At 42.5% G+C, this 20,097-nt stretch overlaps 2 protein-coding genes across 2 annotated transcripts in view; both read right to left on the minus strand.

The window, feature by feature from the left end:
• Positions 1-221: 221 nt before the first annotated feature.
• On the minus strand, positions 222-9,801 carry cry-dash (cryptochrome DASH). The gene is made up of 14 exons (XM_031584349.2): positions 9,436-9,801; positions 8,695-8,867; positions 8,232-8,325; positions 8,015-8,145; positions 4,747-4,895; positions 3,861-3,949; positions 3,665-3,738; positions 3,428-3,517; positions 3,174-3,253; positions 2,931-2,990; positions 2,555-2,712; positions 2,276-2,395; positions 1,606-1,782; positions 222-703 (listed from the first exon to the last, which is right to left on the minus strand). Exons 1-14 carry the CDS (start codon positions 9,496-9,498, stop codon positions 578-580), a joined length of 1,584 nt encoding a protein of 527 aa, XP_031440209.1. The 5' UTR covers positions 9,499-9,801; the 3' UTR covers positions 222-577.
• An 80-nt stretch (positions 9,802-9,881) lies between these two features.
• map3k22 (mitogen-activated protein kinase kinase kinase 22) overlaps positions 9,882-20,097 on the minus strand; it is a 50,036-nt gene continuing 39,820 nt past the window's right edge. The window contains exons 13-18 of the mRNA XM_012816155.3: positions 19,217-19,366; positions 16,165-16,313; positions 15,724-15,855; positions 13,736-13,865; positions 12,448-12,625; positions 9,882-12,274 (exon numbers count right to left, since the gene is read on the minus strand). Coding sequence (XP_012671609.1) covers positions 12,046-12,274; positions 12,448-12,625; positions 13,736-13,865; positions 15,724-15,855; positions 16,165-16,313; positions 19,217-19,366 — 968 coding nt within the window. The 3' untranslated portion in view covers positions 9,882-12,045. The remainder of the gene's footprint in view (positions 12,275-12,447; positions 12,626-13,735; positions 13,866-15,723; positions 15,856-16,164; positions 16,314-19,216; positions 19,367-20,097) is intronic.

Consider the following 20,097-nt stretch of genomic DNA (forward strand, 5'->3'; position numbering starts at 1 on the left):
GCAACAGCAACCCCTGTTTGTCGTAAACCGCTATGAAACAAGAGATAACATTGTTTTAAACACTATTCAAGTTTATTAACAAAAATCTTTTGCGGTTTTAAGCCATCCAAAACAGGTCAGTTTGTAGTTTCCCTTCTCCTTTTTAATCAGTTCTCGATATAAATTAGATTGCCATTCACTTTCAACTTCCTTATAAGTGTAAGCATCACTCAGAGATCTGATCAATCCACCAAATTACAAAAGTTTTATTTAAAAACGTTTCACAAAAGAAGAGTACAACAGGCTTGTCATTATTAAAACTACATAAACAGTCCACAAACTACATACCATCCCAAAGTATTGCACAGATGAATAGTTTCATTTCAATTTACAATGTAAGCATTTCAGGCTTAAGGCTTTACCATTTATGTAAAGAGAAAACAGGTGCTGTGTTAGAGTGTACTGTTTGTATACTTCATATACAAATACATGTTTATCACCCTTTCTAACAAATATAACACATGCTCTGTACTGACAAAGGGCATGCCCAAACTAGCCCTGTCAAAAGCAAAGAGACAATCCTCGAAGTCAATCATAGTCAATCATTGGATGCATTCAGACCCTTGCTCTTGGAGAAGTAAAAGTCAATGCCTCTGTCCTTGTGCTGTTTGTGGGTATGTGATGGACCCTTTCTCCCTCTCGAAGAGGAGCCAGATGCGCCAACCTGACAAAAAATAGCACATTTTGTTAACAGATTATACATTGCATATAACATGGTGAAAACGATGGTGGTGGGTTTTCAAAACTAGACTTTAACTAGACTAAATATTAGACTTTAGACTAGACTTTACTAGACTTTAATTTCCTTAAAACTCAGGAGGGCCCCAGATGTTTTTGTGAGGGACATTTCCACACAGTTGACAGTTCTGTTCCAGTATTTCACAGGTGGTAAACATCTATTGATAGTCAACATGTGATTATAGTAAAGGAACCTATTGTGCTCGTTTTTAACTTCACAAAGTCCTAGATCATTTGGAAGTTTTCTTCTCTTATGTTCAAATGCCCCATACAGTATTCATCCAGAATGAAACAGGTCATGTTATAAAAAGGGAATTACAATGACAGCGTGATGTCACTAATATGCCCGCAAAGTACTCACTTCTCATTTTCCTTTCAGAACTAAGAGCCTGTGGGTGAAAAGTTTTAAACTCCCATACAGAACTAATGTTACAGAAGCGTGTGCTTTTGCAGCAACATCGGTGATCTCACTATTGAGAAAAATACAAAAACAGACATGCAAGCTATACATGCATGCTGGTGGTGACTCCTAGACATTTCTATGAAGGCATAAGTGAAGAGTTTTGGTCTAAATCTAGTGAGCTAACCACCTAAATGACATGAAAATACCTACAACAACATAGCTGGCAATGATAAAAGCTTGCTAGAATTCCAACTGAAGGTCTGATGATATAATTGGCAACTTTGTGCTGTCATTTGTGCTTACATTTTTATGGACCACAGAATTATACAGTACATAACTTCAGCGGCTAGTAGAAACAACAGGTGTATTTATGTGTCCCTCACACCGTTGACTAAAATAATTCTTAGAAAATTAAAATAACTCACAGGCTTCTTGTTGACATGGCGATTCCATTCAGGTGCCATGACGACTGGGGACGGGTATGTGTCATTGAGAGACACTTTGGCATGTGACAAAGCTGCACTGCTCAGGGCCCACGGTGTGTGAACGTCCCCTCCTTTAATGCCCCGCAGTTCAGGTACCCACTGCCTCACGTAGTCTCCCTAAATATAAACAACAGGTATGTCGCCGACAACAGAGCATAGTGGGAGGCTCCTAAGGCCTTGAGGAATACAACATTTTTGGGGTGTAGGTCACTAGCAGCACCCTCCTAATATCTCATTATAGCAAAAAAAGATCTGTTGTTGTCTCAGGTCCAGGAGATAGGGGAAAAAACAACACCAGGAATGGAAGATCAGGATCGGGATGCACCAAGACAACAGGTAATATGACATGAGGGGCCGGGCAGGGTCGTGACAGTTATGGTTTATTTCTGAGCCTGGTTGCTATGACAACTGACTTATCATTGACATATATCATCATTATAAAAGCTCTCATGTCAATTCATATATCTGTTGTATTTAATGTGTGTATCTGTATGTAAAGTTATTTACCAGGCAACAGCATTAACATTCAATTTTTTTATTAAGCCAAGCAGAGTGTGTTTTACTTCTAAAACGTCTGACTGGAATTACCGTATTACTTCAGTGTGCTTACATTATTGTCATAGTCCAGTCCCTGTTTGATCATATTGAACTTCCTGTTCTCTCTCGGGTCATTGCCTATGCCCGCACTGTACAACCAGTTTCCATAGTTGCTGCACACATCATGGTCAACCTGTTAAATCAAAACCAAAAGCCAATAAACACACCCATGAGGCACATCTTCATGACTTCATGACTGCATGCAGCTTGCTGTGATTGATGATACAATTGATAATGCAGTGCTTAGGTAATAATAACTGTGTACTGTATCTACTCTAGGAGTGATACGTACCAGTAAGTACTCGAACCACTCTGCCCCCATCCTCCAGTCCAGGCCCAGGTCTTTGGTGAGGAAGCTGGCTACGTTCTGTCTCCCTCTGTTGGACATGAAGCCAGTGAGGGCCAGCTCCCTCATATTGGCGTCCACGAAGGGTACTCCTGTCCGTCCCTCTGGAAGGACATGCGTCAGAAACATATTAGAGATACGCTAATTAATCTAATAAGCTAATTGGTCAATCAACCAACCAAATGTATTCATTAATTAATCAATCAATCCGGTTGTTCATTTTTAACAGTAACAATATACCTACCACTAAAACTATTTTATATTTGGACTATCTATTGGACATTCGTAACACAGCACTGCTACTGATATTGTTATGTTCTACCTTTCCAAGCATCAAGGAGCTTGCTGTCTGTCTTCCAAGGCACATGCTTGTCTTGTAGACCTTGATATGGAAAAACATGAGAAGAGTTAGGAATGAGATGATTTATTACTTACTATTATTTATTTGCCTTTCAAGAAAAACTCTGGAGTACATGCCAAGCTTTTGATTACTCAGGAGCAACGCTGGTTAATAATAGGCATACATAATCATTAATACTTTACTTTACCAGAAATATCCTCTCACCATTTAAATTAAATAGTCTGTTTCCATACTTCATAGCCACAAACTTGAAGTAATCCCTCCAAAGTAGCTCAAATATGACCCTGGAAGAGAAAAAAACAGGTAGTGTAATGCCAGTCCAGTCACCAATAAATGTATGGTAATTACATGACAACTAGATAAGATCTTACTAGCATCTATAATGGTTTATTATTCTGATTATTAGATAAGGTTGATATCTTTATTATTGATTGGTTGATTATTCTGATTGTACATACCAATATGTGCTTTGGTTGGCTGTTCTCTCTCGCTCATATTTCTTGATCTGTTCATAAATGTACCGTGGAGATATGCAGCCCATTGCAAGCCTGTGGGAGACCAGAGATGTCACTGATGCAGTTGGCAGGTCATTTATGAAGCAGAAATGATTTGGAATAGAGTTATGACTTGATGTTAACATAGAACAGACACACCACAACACTTGGAAATAAACCCAGAACAGGTGAAATTCTCACCATGGTGAGAATTTTGTAGAATAATCTATCCCAATCAAGCCATTTCGGGTTTCTTTGTAAGTCGCCACAGCATCCTGTGAACAAATATTTCAGCAACATCAACAAATAAAAAAACAAAAAAATAAAATAAAATAAAAAAAACATTAAGGAAATAAAAATAAAAAGGAAATTAAAGTCATACTAAAGGGTTCCTTACTGTATCCCAGAAGTAATGCTGTAGTCGAGCCAAAGCCTCACTCTCCCCTCCAGAGCAAGGGAAGGCAGAACGTGGATCAGCCACTGGCTCTAAGGATCAACAAGGATGGGTGAGTGACTTAAGGATGGGTGAGTGACATAAGGATGGGGGAGTGACATAAGGATGGGTGAGTGACATAAGGATGGGTGAGTGACATAAGGATGGGTGGGTGACATAAGGATGGGGGAGTGACATAGGGATGGGTGAGTGACATAAGGATGGGGGAGTGACATAAGGATGGGGGAGTGACATAGGGATGGGTGAGTGACATAGGGATGGGTGAGTGACATAAGAATGGGGGAGTGACATAAGGATGGGGGAGTGACATAAGGATGGGTGAGTGACATAAGGATGGGTGAGTGACATAGGGATGGGTGAGTGACATAGGGATGGGTGAGTGACATAAGGATGGGTGAGTGACATAAGGATGTGCGAGTGACATAAGGATGGGTGAGTGACATAAGGATGGGTGAGTGACATAAGGATTATGTGGTGATATAAGGATGGGTGAGTGACATAAGGATGAGTGAGAACATGGGCAACTTTCTTGAATGACTGAATTATGTGTTTTTTATGAACACTCTTTCAATATGCCATTCTTGTTGAGGGGCATTGTAGTCTTCATAGTCATATGTAGAATTGCTTATACTAAAGATCCTTCTGTAGAATTGCTTATACTAAAGAGCCTTCTGTAGAATTGCTTATCACACACTACACCAGAAACCACACAGTGAAACAGTCAGCTGACCAATCCACTTCCCCAAATTATTATTATTTTTTAAAACAGGTCGAACAATCTGGAGCACTAATTATAACTCCCATGTAAAGTTACATTTCAGATGCAAACCTGTCTGTTCCAGGTCCTTGTATGTGGGAATTGACCCTTCCTCCAGGCCCAGGGGGAGAGGCCTCAGCTGGGTCGGACTGGAAAGCACTGGCCTAACCCTGGCCTGGGACTCCACCGCCTTTCTGAACTGGGTGTACACATCAGGAAGCCTGGGAAAGGGTCAAGGAGGCAATAATGTTGATATCATCTGATCATTCTGATTGGCGGTGTTCACAGTTGGTGGCCCTCCTAGAGCCGTGCTCAGGGATCAGACGAAACCTTGTGTCTTTGAGGTCCCTAGCTCAAGAAAACCATTGATGAAGTGTATTTACTCCAACAGGGACCAGGTTCCGTTCTGGTTTCATGCACTACATTTTGAACCGTTTTGGAGCATTTTGACTAAAAATAAATTGGTTTGGAACCTGAAATCATGGCTCCCAGCTGGAAACTAAAGATATCTGGTTTTAGCAAACTGTGACGATATCAGTGGGCGTGCAATTCTACAATTTGGAGAGGAAGCAGAACGCAAGCAAAAGCAGGAGCAGGTAATCAATGCAATCGGCCATTTTTCTGCTACTGTTTACCTCTCTTGTGCATTGTGCAACACCCTCTATTGATGACGCATCCTTGATTACAAAGGTCTCCACTCAAAACTGGTGCAAATGAGGGCTGGTTTGATAGATGGCACCAAGGTTCAAGGAATCCTGAACAGATCCAGTTCAAGAACCCGTTCCCTGTTGGTTGAAAAGCTGCGATAGAGGACGAGTCTGAGGGGAGAGTGCTATCTGAGGATGCAGATGAATCCAGTGCAGATAGTGAGGACACGCAAAGGCCTAGTCAACCTCAGATACCTACAACTCCTTATTAGGTTCAAGGACTATATTATAAAAGTCCCGAGTTTCATTGTATTTTGTTTTGTACTGTCAATGTTTGTTCCACTCTCATGTATGTTACGTATAATGTCTACTATTGTTATGTTCATTGCTGGTTGTGAATGTTCTGCCTTCATTTCTACCAGCCAAACAATGACAAGGTTAAGTAATGGTGAATGAAGGACAATTACTGTTGAGTCCCAGTGCCTTTGGGAAGTCCCTGTTGTGGCAGGGTTTGGATAGGAGGGGATGTCGTGAGCCACATAAGACTGTGGGACTAATAAAGGGTTAAACTGCCTCTAATAATGAGTGAGCACTCCATCAGCCAATCAGTGAACATCAATGACTGTTCATAGCAGGAAGGAGGCTATCTGGGGGGGAAAGAGTTCAAATGCTAAAGGAGAACCTGAATTTTCACATAAGCCACTTGAATGCTAATGAGCTAGCTCTCATCTATTTGCTCTTACAAAGACAGAGTACATAACCAGGGTCATGGGTTACAGAGTAAGATGATACAAAATAATGTAAGCATTCAGTTCATGTCCGACACAACAGGAAAACAGCGGTATACGGTTCCATCAAAGGCATTGTGATGTCATTTGTCAAAAAGTGGAACTGTTGAGCAGAAATGTAAAAACTTTATATGCCCTGTGCTACTGAATGTATGATGTTAACCAGTTAAATACCGTTGTGAACTGTACTGCTGTGAAGCAGCTCTGCAAATTAGGAATAAGGTTATTTTATTGTCTTGGGAAAATTTGAAAAAAAAACAGAAACACCACCAGTGTGAGAAAAGAAAAAGTGTATTTATTAATTTATCTGATTAAGTTTAAACTGTATCAAGGTGTTTGGAAACACGGTGAAGGTTTCTTTTATTGTTTTTTTGCTTGTTTGTTTTTTTTGCCCTGGAAACTAACTGCCGAGTTAAGGTTAAATACATTTGTTACTGTTCCAGTTTACCATTCTGCTAACTCTGGCTGCTAGCTAGGGAGGAAGCTGTATATTAGGCACACATTCACTTGGGCCCACACAAAATAATGTCAATCAATTTCATCTTTGAATGAGTGTCAATTTAATGAACATTTACAGAATGTTACTCACCATATTATGAGCTAAGTCAATGGTATTGTCATTTTGTTACCATAGATTGTATATGATCACATACTGTTACCCTGATCCATAAGTACATTGATACAGAATGCAGAATGATTGAATACAGATTTGCCCTGTCTGTTAAAACATTTTGCTAAGGTATTTATTTATTTGTTTACATAATTCTCCAAGATCATGATGTGATTAGTGATACTGTGAATATGTTTATCATCAAATGGTCATGACATGACAGTCTCTTACATTGCAAAGTCCATTTTTATGCCGATGATACAATTTTGTATGCCTCAGCGCCCTCTATAGATCAAGCAGTTTCAAACCTTCAACATGCTTTTGATTGTGTACAGAATTCCCTAAAGTCCCTCAAATTGATGCTGAATGAATCTAAGACTAAATTCATGATTTTCCCCAATGGTAGAAATAATGTCCCCCCCACCCATAGGATATGCACCCGTTCTGGGACTAATATTGAGCAAGTTCCTTCCTATAAATACCTAGGTATCTGGCTAGATGATAGGCTGTCATTTAAATCACATGTTCTTGACCTAGCTAAGAAGGTTAAAATTAAACTGGGCGCTCTTTATAGAATAAGATCTTGTTTTACTTTTGAAAACCGAATGGAAATAGTGCAATCAACAATTTTGTCAGTTCTTGACTATGGTGACATTGTTTACATGTATGCTGCACCCTCTACCTTAAAACTCCTGGACTCTGTTTACCATAGTGCTATTCGCTTTGTTACAGGAGACGCTTTCAGGACCCACCACTGTAACTTATACAAGAATGTTGGTTGGTCCCCTCTAGCAGACAGGAGGGAAAAACACTGTATTTTATTTGTTTATAAAGCCTTAGTGGGAAAACTGCCTAATTATCTCATGTCACTTTTAACACAGTCACAGAGCCTCCCTTGAAATCCCCCTTACAAAAACTAATATAGGTAAAATAGCTTTTAAGTTATTTGCTTCCCATAAATGGAACACTGTTCAAGTGGAGTTGAAACTTACCAAGTATTTGTCTGTCAACCAATTTAAGAGCCTTTTAGATGCTAAGGATGTGCCTCAATGCTGTTGTTTTAAATGATTCTCTGATTTAATTATTTTTACTTTTATGTAATTTTTTTTTTATACTTCATTTCTGAGTTGTTTAATGTGTTTTGTTTATTTATTTTGTCTGTTTTGTTATGGTTTGTTTATTTATTGTTGTATGTATTATGTAGCCTCAATCAGGGCATTGCTGCAAAAGAGCCCTGTGCTCAGTCAATTCTCCCTGAATAAACAATGATGATGATGATGGTGATATTCCCTTACCTGCTGATATGGTTGAAAGGCAGGTCATGTTTGTGGTAAAGCGTGGATCCCCAAAAGCTTTGAACTTTGACTTTGTTTTTCGAGCAAACATCCTTGATCTGCTTCTCAACCTCCAACTCCTCTTGCGTCACCTGGAACGCAAGCAGACAAGGTATGAATCGGAGAGCAGATCTCTTTAAGTCTGAGTTAGAGAGCAATGCAGTAGCTTCGTACAAACCTCTTCATGGAAAGCTACAGCTGTGACTGAGCCTAGCTGCCTGATAAGATCATCAACCACTTGGTCTGGTTTTCCACAACGCACCACAAGATTACTGTAATGATAGACAGAGAAGCCTGAAATGCTTACGCTCTGCTGCTGAGCAACTATTTTCAGGGGATGCTAACTCTGGGTGCAGGTCATTACCTCCTCTTTTGGTCTGCTTTGACCATCCCTGCCTCCACAACACAAACACATAATAACCCAACCCCAGCTCAAAACCTTCTTTGAGAACCTATGCAAATGATAATGTATATTGTATTTTAGCAATGGACAGACATCTCCACTACAGTTTTATGCTTTCCGTCCTGTTAGATCCTGTAACCTTGAGCCCACCATTGACACAAATTGGCACTGCCTTAATTTCCATACTGTGGTTTTTATCCTAAAGCTAACGGAAAAATAGCCTACTGTCTAGTCTCACCTTCCTCGCTTTTTGAGGGAGGCCCGCAGATCATGTACACTGTCAAGAAGAAAGCGCAAACGGAAAGGTCCTGTCTTTGGGAAATTGAAGCAGTGGGTTCCCAAATACTGTAGCGGGTCAAAGCAGTAGAGTGGGACAATGTGCTCTGCATTCTTCTGGGCCCAGTGGAACACCTGGAAAAAAAAAGTTTTTCATATTGACATCTTTACAAAAGCCAATTACAGTTTACTGGATAGACAATGGAACATGTATTTCTAAAATCCAATCAATGTCAAATGTGTTTTCTGGTGATACACAATATATCTATATAATATAATATATATACTGGTGTGACCAATGGCGTAACCACGTAACTTCCGGAAATCCTTGCTGCTACAAAAGCCCAAGCAACACCACAGAGAAAAGTTGATCCACCCACTGTTGCTATTGTACAACGTTATGGCAGCGACCGATTTGTTACGTTTATAAACGCTGTACTAAACAATGAGTTGCCTGGTCTAAAGAGACTTTGTGTAATATGTACTGCCCTTGTTTTCGACATTTTTGGAGTAACTTTGTATTCTTTACTCGGGATATCTTTCTAAATATCCCATTTTGTCTCAGAGACAATAATATACAGAGGAAGCGAAATATAAGAATATTGACAAGTAATAACGTGATACTTAGGGTACTCGCTAGTCTTCTGATGTAACGCGAGTAATACATCCGTGAGTATACTAAATATATCAGCATCGAACTTACCTCGTTGTCGTGAAGACGCAAATCATTTCGCAGTAGACAGATTATCGTGCGCGAACTAGACATATTGATAATAGCGTGGTACAATGCACAGCACCGCAAATGTTCTTGCACGATTGCAGCTGATAGAAAATCTCACAATTCAATGTATAGGTGTTTGCGCCTGCGCGTGTTGTAGCACGCTGAACCGGTGTTACCAAACAGCAACATACGTAACGTAAACTGCACCACACCCATCCCCCAAGGCAGACCACGACCTCAAGACAGCCCCTTATTCTCTATGGACAGCCCTCTTATTTACTTTAGACATGAAACGAGATTGTTGTAAGCTGTTTCAAGCATAATTAGTTATTCTTCACATTCTGGTGTACAAGTAGGCTACATTAAGAAGCATTACACATCAACCAACTGATGTATAGTCCCAGAAATGACACAATAACACAAAGGTATGTCTTTAACATTTAATTTATTAAATTAAATGTACAAAAGATATTGACTGTTCCAGGCTTCATCATCAAGGCCAAGACTGAGTGTTCAGAGCCCCTTTCAAAAGCACTGTTATCATGTTCTACTGACTTCTCTGAGATCATAAAGAATTTCCGTCTCGAGAAATTTTGGGTAGTCTACTTATATAATTTGAATATAATGAAATGTAATTTCATACAAGTGCGGTATAACATATTTACAATACAATCGTTTTCATGTAAATCATTTCTATATTCCTTTCTCGAAATACAGACAGATGTCAATGGAATGCATACGTCTTACCATTTGTGTTCTTACATTATGGTTTACAAGGCACTTTTACTTTACAGTCATTTTTGTTCATGGTTTTCTGCTAATTAATGCATGGCAAATGTGAGCATTATGTTTTGTACATTCCCATTTTCTCTGCCTCTTTTGTATTGGCCACTTAATCATTCTGAGGACAGACCAATTAAAATGGAAGAAATTGATTGCCGTTCAAATTCTATTCTAAGACGCTCAATGCAATGCAAAGACTCGGTGCCTTCGCCTAAGTACACAAGTACATCGTATGACCCAATTAAACATGGGTCACTCAGTGAACCCACTGTTCAGGCTCTGCAATTTGAATCTTTACACGACAGCCCCAAGCCAGGACTGCATTTTAATTGCCCCACATTTGCCATCCATTTCTTCATAGGCATAAGCCACTCTTTGGTCACTTAGGTGAAGGTGTATGATACATACTGTGATCTATGAGGACATGGACATGTGTGATTATTTTCAGCCTAGCCGTACATGTCGGCATTGCAGTATTGCTAAGACAATTTAAGAGCATCTCAATGTATATGTATATTTAAAAAAAAAAATACAAAATGTTTGGTATTTTCCTCCAAACCTTAGAAGAGTCCACATTTCTCTGTTTTAAAAAAAAATATACAAAGTTTTAATTTGTAAAACATAAAAAATATTTCTTTTTTCAGTTGTCCTGTGTGTTAACACCCTATGAATGCAAGATACAAAAAGTGCAAAAGGGAACAAACGACTTCAGTACAGTGATTGACTCCTTTTAAAACAGGGGGCAGAGCGCTTCATATAATCATGTAACCTTCACGAGATGAATTTTGCATTACAAAATGTGCTTCATTATTCATCTATCTAAAGCATTTGTGCACATTCAGAAGACACACTTGTTTGACACACACACTTTCACCACTTAGGTGGTTAGACAAGTATTGGTCTGTGTCATCTTCAAATGGTTAGATTCTAACCATTACAGTCAACCATATCAAAATTACTCAACGAGTATTTGTTACAGTACTGACATTTTCTTATCGACATGCTTCAAATAGAAAACTAGCTATCAAAATGTTTATGTGCTGTCTCTTATAACATATAACGCAATGCAATCCAATGGTATTAAACTTGGATTTGAGTGTGTTTTGGGGGAGGTGGTGGAACTGCCATCAAAATGGCTTTGTTTCCTAACACCTGAATGTGATACATACAGCAATGTAAAAAATGCTTTTGTCACATCCTACAGTGGATGACTCAGGTGACATATCACTGTCATGCAATTGAACCCCCTTTTTCCCGAAGCACGCCAGCTGGACACCCCTCCAGTGGAAGTGCCACCTCACTGGCCACCACTGCATCTCTCTGGCTGGGATGCTGGAGGTAGGAGCGGTGAGGTGGCGTCACATATGCCTTGGGCCAGTGAGCCAGCCAGCTCAGGCCTCGCCCATGCCCTCTACGCCCTTGAAGTCTAACCCACTCACCCATGGAGGTTTGGCTGGCCGAAAGAGGCCAGAGATGACTCAGTATAAACCTGAACTTCCTCTTTCGATAGTGACCAATTTCATTTCTAACCATATTTAGTACTACATGAGTATGTGGTACTAGAATGAGTGGGAGTTGGTGGGATCTAAACAGGACCACAGGGTTTTACTGTGTTGTGTGCCTGCCTCTGTAAGCATGGAGTAGTCGGAGATAGACTGTGCTGTAGAGAGGTGGAGAGCATCTTCTCTTGGTCACTGGGAGGTGGAGTGTGGTGACCCAGTTAGTTGGTGGGTGAGGTGCTGGGCCCTTTATGGTCACCGAGGGGCCCTAGAGACTGGGGCGGGGCGGGGGTGGGGGTCCAGGGGGGTGTCAGAAGGCCCCCTGCACGAAAGGGTGGAAGAGCAGAAGGTCGGCGGTGGGGCGGCACTTCTCTTCCACAAACACCTGCCGCAGTAAATCCCGGCAAGCTTCTGACACGCCGTCAGGAAGGTTGGGCTTGGTTGGCTGAGTGGCGATCTTAAAGATGGCCGCCATGGCCTCATATTCAGCCCAAGGTGGCTTTTGGGTAAGCATCTCCACCACTGTACAGGCGACACTCCTGAGGGAATAAAAAAGTCATTTATGAATAAAGATAAATTGTTAAATGATTCATAAGATTAAAACCTTTTAAATATTATTATTAATATGTAACATAAATCTGAATGAGTAAACAAGTAGTAAATCAAACATAATATTTCGGGTAAAACAAAAGCAGACTAAGATTTGTCATACCAGACATCAGCCTTTCGCCCATATCCTTCACCATTAATCACTTCCGGACTCATCCAGTAGGGGGTGCCAGTGACAGACTTAATGCCTGTGCCAGACATGCAGATGGTCTGGATCCGCTTGCTGGCCCCAAAGTCGCCCAGCTTCACGTTTCCTGTGGAGTCTCGAAGTATGTTAGCCCCTGTTAGAAAAAACACACACACACACACACGTTAACACCTCTGTGACAGGAGAGACATTACAGAGTAAGACTCACTAAAACCGCCACGTCAGGCTGACGCGATCAACAACTAGATAATTCCCCGCTGTATTTTGGCGCTCGGAAGTGAGCGGTAGAATGGGGGCAGTTATGTCTCTCTTCCCACGTCTCTGGGCCCTGTGATTTTTCCGCTAGAGCGGAGCTGGGGTGGCTTAGCTGCCTGGGAGCTGGGCTGGTTGTTTGAGCAGTGACTAATTCCCGCCAGCCACAAATCCTCCACACCCTGGAATCCCAGGGCCTAACTTCACAACGACAGAATTATGAGAGAAATGTAGACGACAGACATGGAGAAACAGAGAAAGAAAGAGAGAGAAGGGGGAAGGGAGAGAGAAAGAGAGAGAGAGAGAAAGAGAGCAAGAGAAGACGAAAGAGTATCTCCACTTGCTTGTTCCAGCTTTCCAAAAGAGATCCATTTATTTGTTATGAGAACGTGAGATTTCCTTGTTCTCGCACATAAATCTGATTAACGGTCTTCGGAGTTTGCTTTGGCGTGGCACGTCTGCTGCCTTCCTGCTATATCGTATATGCAGGGTTCTCTTGGCTTCATGCAATGGAACTGAGGAAGTGGAACGTATGGATACAGTTCTGTTTTGCTGTGTGTGTGTGTCCAGTAGATATTGTGTCGTAAAAGGAGTGGAAACTCACATGGCCCCTATGTTACACGTTGTGAGTCTCACACGTTCTCTATCATCTCTAGGTTTTTTTTTTCCTCTGAGAAACTTTGAGGCTCGGAATAAGAGGCACCAGTGTTGTCTGACGCTGGATGTAGCCAAAGCCGAGCTTTTTCCTCAGCTGTCTAGACAGCCTCCATAGCGGAGGTATATTTCGGAGGCGTATATTTAACGTTTGGGCTTTTTTTTTCAGATGATTGAAACAATATTTTTGTGGGAACACCATGACCTAATACGTGTCTGAAAATAACCCAGAGCGATTCTCCTGCGATTTGAGCATCAGTGGCTCAGAAGACCAACATGAAAGCCCAAGAAGAAAGTCGGCGAGTTTAACCTAGAGCAGAGCGTCAGTTTGAGTTACCTTTGATGTCTCTGTGTACAATCATGTTGCCGTGAAGGTAGGAGACGCCCTGCAGTATCTGACGAGTGTATCTGCGTGTCACCTTCTCTGTCAAAGCACCGTATGCCTTCAGCTGGTCCTTTATAGAGCCCTGATGTTAAAGGAAACACACACACACACACACACACACACACACACACACACACAGAGAAAGAGACAGAGAGAGGAGTTATAGAAATAAAGGTCATGAGAAATCTCTTTCAATCTTTCTTCATATGTAATGATCAATCCACATATCTATTAAGGTAAACATTTCAGCCAAGTGCAGTTGAAATAGTTTTTACCAAAAAGTTACAGAATCACATGGATGCAAAGGATCGCGGCCCCCTACCCCCCGACAAAAACGTTATATTGCTGTACATTCCTTTCACTCTGAATAGGATGTTAAGTTAGCCAGAACGTCTTAAGTCTCGAGCTCTCCCTGGTGAAACACAAGGCCACGTTTCCCCCTCCCCTTTCCTGTTTTCCACTCGTCACTATGGAGACGAGGCCTCGCGAAGGCCCCACAGATCCCCAAAGATAGCAGTGACGCAACCCATGGAGCAGCGACCCACCTCTAGCACCGGCCGGGGGAGACCCCTCTGTCGATTTGGACTAAACCCCATTGAGGCCCCTCTGTATTGTAATCTAATCAGACTGATGCAATCGACAGTGTTGACACACTTTACATACAGCGGTACTCCTTCACCGCTGGCTCAACTCTACGGCCACTGACGAAAAAGAAAAAAATCCCTTGTGGTCCCCTTACAGATCACCCAGAGCATCACTGAGAGTGATGATCTCATGGTTGCTAACTGACGCAATCAAAGATTAAGCCCAGTAACTCTCCCAGTTTGGACAAATCGACATAGCTCACCACGGAAACCCCCTATAGAATCTATTTCATAGAAACTACATCTGGGAATTACTCCCCCACCTTTAGAAACCACATCATAGAATGTGACACCATTGGACCCCACCACTGAAAAGCTTCACCACTAGAAACCCTTTTATGCCCTGCATGGCTTTTCTCTAGAATACTCCACGGACTTGGCTCTGACACGATGAAATATTACTACTGGACACCAGCTCCCATGCGTGTTGCCTGCATAATGTCTTCCTGCGTTTAGTCTTATCAGAGGATCACAGACCACGGCCCTGGCCTGGCTAACGGAGAATCTTTGAAAAAGGAAAGACCCGCTTGAGCATTCCAATAAGCCACCACGACACACTTCCAGAACAGCCTCCGTTAAACATAAACAGTCCTCCACCTAACTACTCCCCCCCCCCCCCCCCACACACACACCCACCCCCCCCCCCCCCCCCCCCATACACACACACACAATCCCCCACCACCTTTTCCCGGCAATGACAACAGACTGCAACGCTCTCCAAACAGTCTTCGTAAAGTGAAAGCAAAGCGTGGCTGGCCATTGAAATATTAGAAACAGGCCTTGGGAGAGACACAGTCTCATTAAAATGTTTCATTGTAAGACGAAACGACCTCATAAATTGCCCCAGAGCGCTGACAGAGACGACCGCGTACGACGTGTTTGCTGAGAGGTGGTGACATTTTGGCGTGGGGTTTCGCCTGCTGGAGCGGAGCACAGAGCGTACTGATGTGATTTCGACATTGCGGTCCGCTGGGACCGTTAGTCCTCGTGCTGGTCGCGCTGCTCGTATCAGGTTTTAATTGCATTTGGACCAGACAACTTCTAGATAACTTGCAAGACCACTAGTAGTAGTAGAAAGATACTGACACTAGCCAGATATACATGTGTAGATCGGCACAGCCAATTCAGGCCATTTCTTCAAAACAGCTAGTTTTCTAAGTTATAGTCTAAGGTGAATCTATTAGATCCCCCCCCCTAATATATTTGCACTTTGAAATACAATAACATGCACACACTTTAGATATGTATGCCCAAACACACACACACACACTGGTCTAATATACACATATGCATTACCCCTGGCATAAACTCTACAAAGATGGAGAGCTTTCTCTGGTCTGGGTCACGCAGGCAGCCGTAGTACTGAACGATTCGCTCGTGACGGAGGTTCTTCAGCAGCTGGATCTCGCACTCCAGAGCGTTCACCTCCTGAGGAGAGCAAAAGAGAGGGAACAGGGCACATGAGAAAAAGCAGGGGGCCGGGAGGACAGATAAAGAAAAGGACAGAGTACTCTAGAATGTTCTAGTACTGGCGGTTGGACTGATACGATAGAAAGAGGGACACAGGGAGTGAGAGTGAGATAGAGAATGAAAGAGAGACAGAAAAAGAGAAAGAGGGAGAGTGTATACATATTCCTGATAGAAAACAAGCCGTTTTATTGTGCATTTTCAGGTGGTAATTATGGATGTTACCATATGAGAACTACATATCATCCCCTAGTAACACGCCACCCTCACCTTGCTGGTATCCTGGCAAACAGGGTCAAAGGGCACCTGCTTGACCGCAAGCTCGCGGCCCGTGTCTGCGTCGTAGCAGAGGAAGACCTCTCCAAACGCCCCGCGGCCCAGCAGCTTCCCCTGCCGCCAGTTCACCGGTGCCCGCGGCGCTGTCACAGAAAACATAAACCATGGCAACGTCAAAAACACTGCCAGATCCATTGTCCTGACAAAGGTGAAAATAGAGCACAAACACAAGGAGTGTGTGTGTGTGTAGGCTCATGCATCACATTTCTAATAATGTTCAGAGATGCATGCACTTACACACACACACACACACACACACACACACACACACACACACACACACACACACACACACACACACACACACACACACACACACACACATACAAACAGTATCTCGACCCAGACACAAAGTCTCCACCAGAATCAAACCACAATGAAATTTACTTAAAAAGAGATTTACAGCATCATGTTTCACATATCTGCCACACATGCACACACACACACACACACACACACACACACACACACACACACACACACACACACACACACACACACACACACACACACAAATGAATCACTCAGGACAAGGATCTTGTTTTGGCAATCAGTGTGAGACACACACACAGATTCCTACTCTATATGTCTGGACTACGCTCAGCATTCATATTTCTCTCCGGGACCTGGCCGGTTCTCAGGGCAGCGTCTTTTTCACTCTGTGCGGAAGGCACACATAACTCTTCAGAACGTCTATCCTGTGGAACGTGCTCGTGATCCAACACAGTTGCACAGCACACAGGAGGAAAAACTGTTGGAAAAGTGTCGGGATCAAACACATACCACGGTCGAATGGAAACAGTCAGGCTTAGCTGTGAGTGACTCAAGACACCATCGAGCAAGACACTAAGTCAGCAACACTGTCAAACCACAGCTCAATTAACATGCTGTAAGTCCACTGTCTGAGACAGACATATAGCATGACACTACTGGGGTATCTGAGCTCTGAAAACCCCCTCTTAGCTCTTAGGATAAAAAAAATACCATGGGCTCTGTTTTGATTGGTTGAATCTGTAGTTCTCAAGACTGCGCTGGATGTTTCGCCGGTCGTGTGTGTGGGCGATGCGGCCGGTAGACTGGGGTAGACGGGGAGTTAAAACCGCAGGCAGACAATGTGGCTACGACTTTGTGTGAGTGTGTGAGTATGTGTGTGCAAGTGTGTGTGTGTGTGTACGTGCAATCGTAACTCAGAGACTGACGCCTCTTCGTGATGGGTCAGACTGGAGTTGATTAGTGCGACTGTACAAGGGTTTTACACCACGTAGCTGTGTGGTTAGGAGCACACACACACACACATACTTACACTCTAACACACTAATGAGAACAACCTGGACCTTCTTAAGGATATCCTTCCACAAGGTGGCAGTGGTGAGTCCAAATGAGACAATAATGTGGTCGATATATAGTAGGGTTGGTCAGCTTTACCCACAAAGCGCAAATGCAGCTTTAGGTTTTCTTTTCCACGTGATGCTTCCTTCCACGGCCATGATAAGCTGGCCTCTGACCTGGCTCATTAGCTGCCCTGCTAACTCTTAGTTCAGGTAAGCTGGGATGCAAACTAGCAGCTGTGCACGGTGGGTATTTCTCCCAAGATATGGGGTATGTGGGTAAATACTCATGAAAATGCATCAGTGACTCTGTACTTGGTTAGAGGACGCTTGGCTGGTCAGTAAGCTCTTTCAACAGGGGTCGATGGTGGAGAAGTGTAACTTAGGTCCATGGAAAGTGAAAATAATCAATATAGAAATCATAAATGTCTGGGTGATGTACTGCTCTGAGATTGTGGGATATAGATCTTGTGTGTGTTCGCTTGGAGGTGCGCGTGTAATGGAAAAAGCGAGAGTGTGTGTGTGGTATGGGGTGAGTGTGGGGGAGGGTGTGAGTTCATGTACTGTACCGTATTTTCCGGACTATAAGCCGCTACTTTTTTCCCACGCTTTGAACCTCGCGGCTTAAACAACGATGCGGCTAATTTATGGATTATGATACCTGTGACTGTATACGGTGGCTTTGTGTTTACGGTGGCTTTGTGGAGCTAGGATGCTAGCATGGATGCAGCCGCATGGATGCTTAGCTCCACGCGATTTCTCAGTATCTCTCAATAACTTAACTAATGTCAAAATAACCACAGTCTACCAGCGTAGACAGAACACAACTCAAAACACTTTAGAAAATAAAATAAACGTTTACAACAATACAAATCCAGTCTTCAAGTTCTTTAGCTCACTGGTTTCAAACTAGCGTCTGTCTTCAATCTAACGTTCTAGCTTCTGATTGACTCTTGCGACTGTGCGCTCTTAAAGCAACAGTGCACTTATCTAACTGGCAAAACTAACTATTGTATTAGTTTTGATATTCATTTTAGCCTGTGTAAAGTTAATTTGTTTCAATGTTGCGGTAGTCACCTGCGGCTTATAGACATGTGCGGCTTATTTATGTTAAAAATAATTATTTTTAAAAAATTCAGTGCGTGAGGCTTATATTCAGGTGCGCTCAATAGTCCGGAAATTACGGTATGTATGTATGAATGTAAAAGGGAGGCATGCAAGTGCACAAATACTTCAGAGAGCTGTGCAATCGTGAAAGGTGCTACCCTTTTAAGTTGTGTGTGTGTTTATGAGCATATGCGTATTTGTGAGTGTGTTTCTGCATGTTTCTATCCACACAAGTATGTATATGGGAGTGTGTATGTGTGAGTGTGTATGGGTGTGTGAGTGCTTGTGTGTGTGTGTGCTTGCGTGTGTGTGTGTGTATGTGTGTGTGTGTGTGTGTGTGTGCGTGCTTGTGTGTGTGTATGTGTGTGTGTGTGTGTGTGTGTGCGTGCTTGTGTGTGTATGTTTGTGTGTGTGTGTAAGTGTGTGTGTGTGTGTGTGAGTGTGTATGTATGTGTGTGTGCGTGTGTGTGTGTGTGTGTGTGTGCGTGTGTGTGTGTGTGTGTGTGTGTGTGTGTGTGTGTGTGTGTGTGTGTGTGTGTGTAAGTACTCACACATGTGACAGTTGCGCGGGGAACCTGAGGGGAGGGCATCATACTGCAGGGTGCTCTCTCCGTTGTAGCTGCGTGTGCGACTCGACGGGACCAGCTGAAGCAGGTTCTCCTGGGGAACTGGCATGAAGCTCCGTGGGAACGTTCTCCGGCCTGAAGGAACACACAGGTACACACGTTAGCTGACAGCTACACCCTTCGTCTAACTTACACACACACACAGAAATCACTGCTTCACCCAGATCCTCCATGAACACGTGTATTAATTCTTACGGTCACACTTTATTTGGATGGTCCCCTATAGACTATCTACAGATGCTCAGATTATAAACACACTTATGGGTTAGGCTGGGGTTGGGTTTGTTTAAGTTGATGTTCAGTGAACAATTAGAAAGACTGAACTTGAAATAAATAAAAAAAACATCTGTAAAGTCTCTGTAGGCAGACTATCCAAATGCAGTGTTACCATTCTTACAAACACACTGTGCATCATCCATCAACACTTAAACACCTAAATGCACAGCAGCAGCTAACATTCTCACTTCACCCATTATGAGAATGTATTACATTCAAGCTAGACACACCTAACTCTATAATTATATAAAGTCTCCATCAACACGAGTAAATAAAGGCACATGAGTATCTGCACCTGTTTCAACAATATGGAAATAAAAACAAAGCTAATTTATCACGCCTCAGTGCACATGGACAAAGACAGGCATCAACACAACACCAGCTCTCCACAGCAGAGCACCGCTACACATACTCATACATACATCAACAAACCAACACACACGACACCGTATTCATACGCTATCCACGTAAGCGGAAGAGACACAAATCACCTACAAACCTATGTGGACACACATGCAAATACTGCCTGC

The sequence above is a fragment of the Clupea harengus genome, chromosome 17 (assembly GCF_900700415.2).
Source record: "Clupea harengus chromosome 17, Ch_v2.0.2, whole genome shotgun sequence".
NCBI classification, from domain to species: domain Eukaryota; kingdom Metazoa; phylum Chordata; class Actinopteri; order Clupeiformes; family Clupeidae; genus Clupea; species Clupea harengus.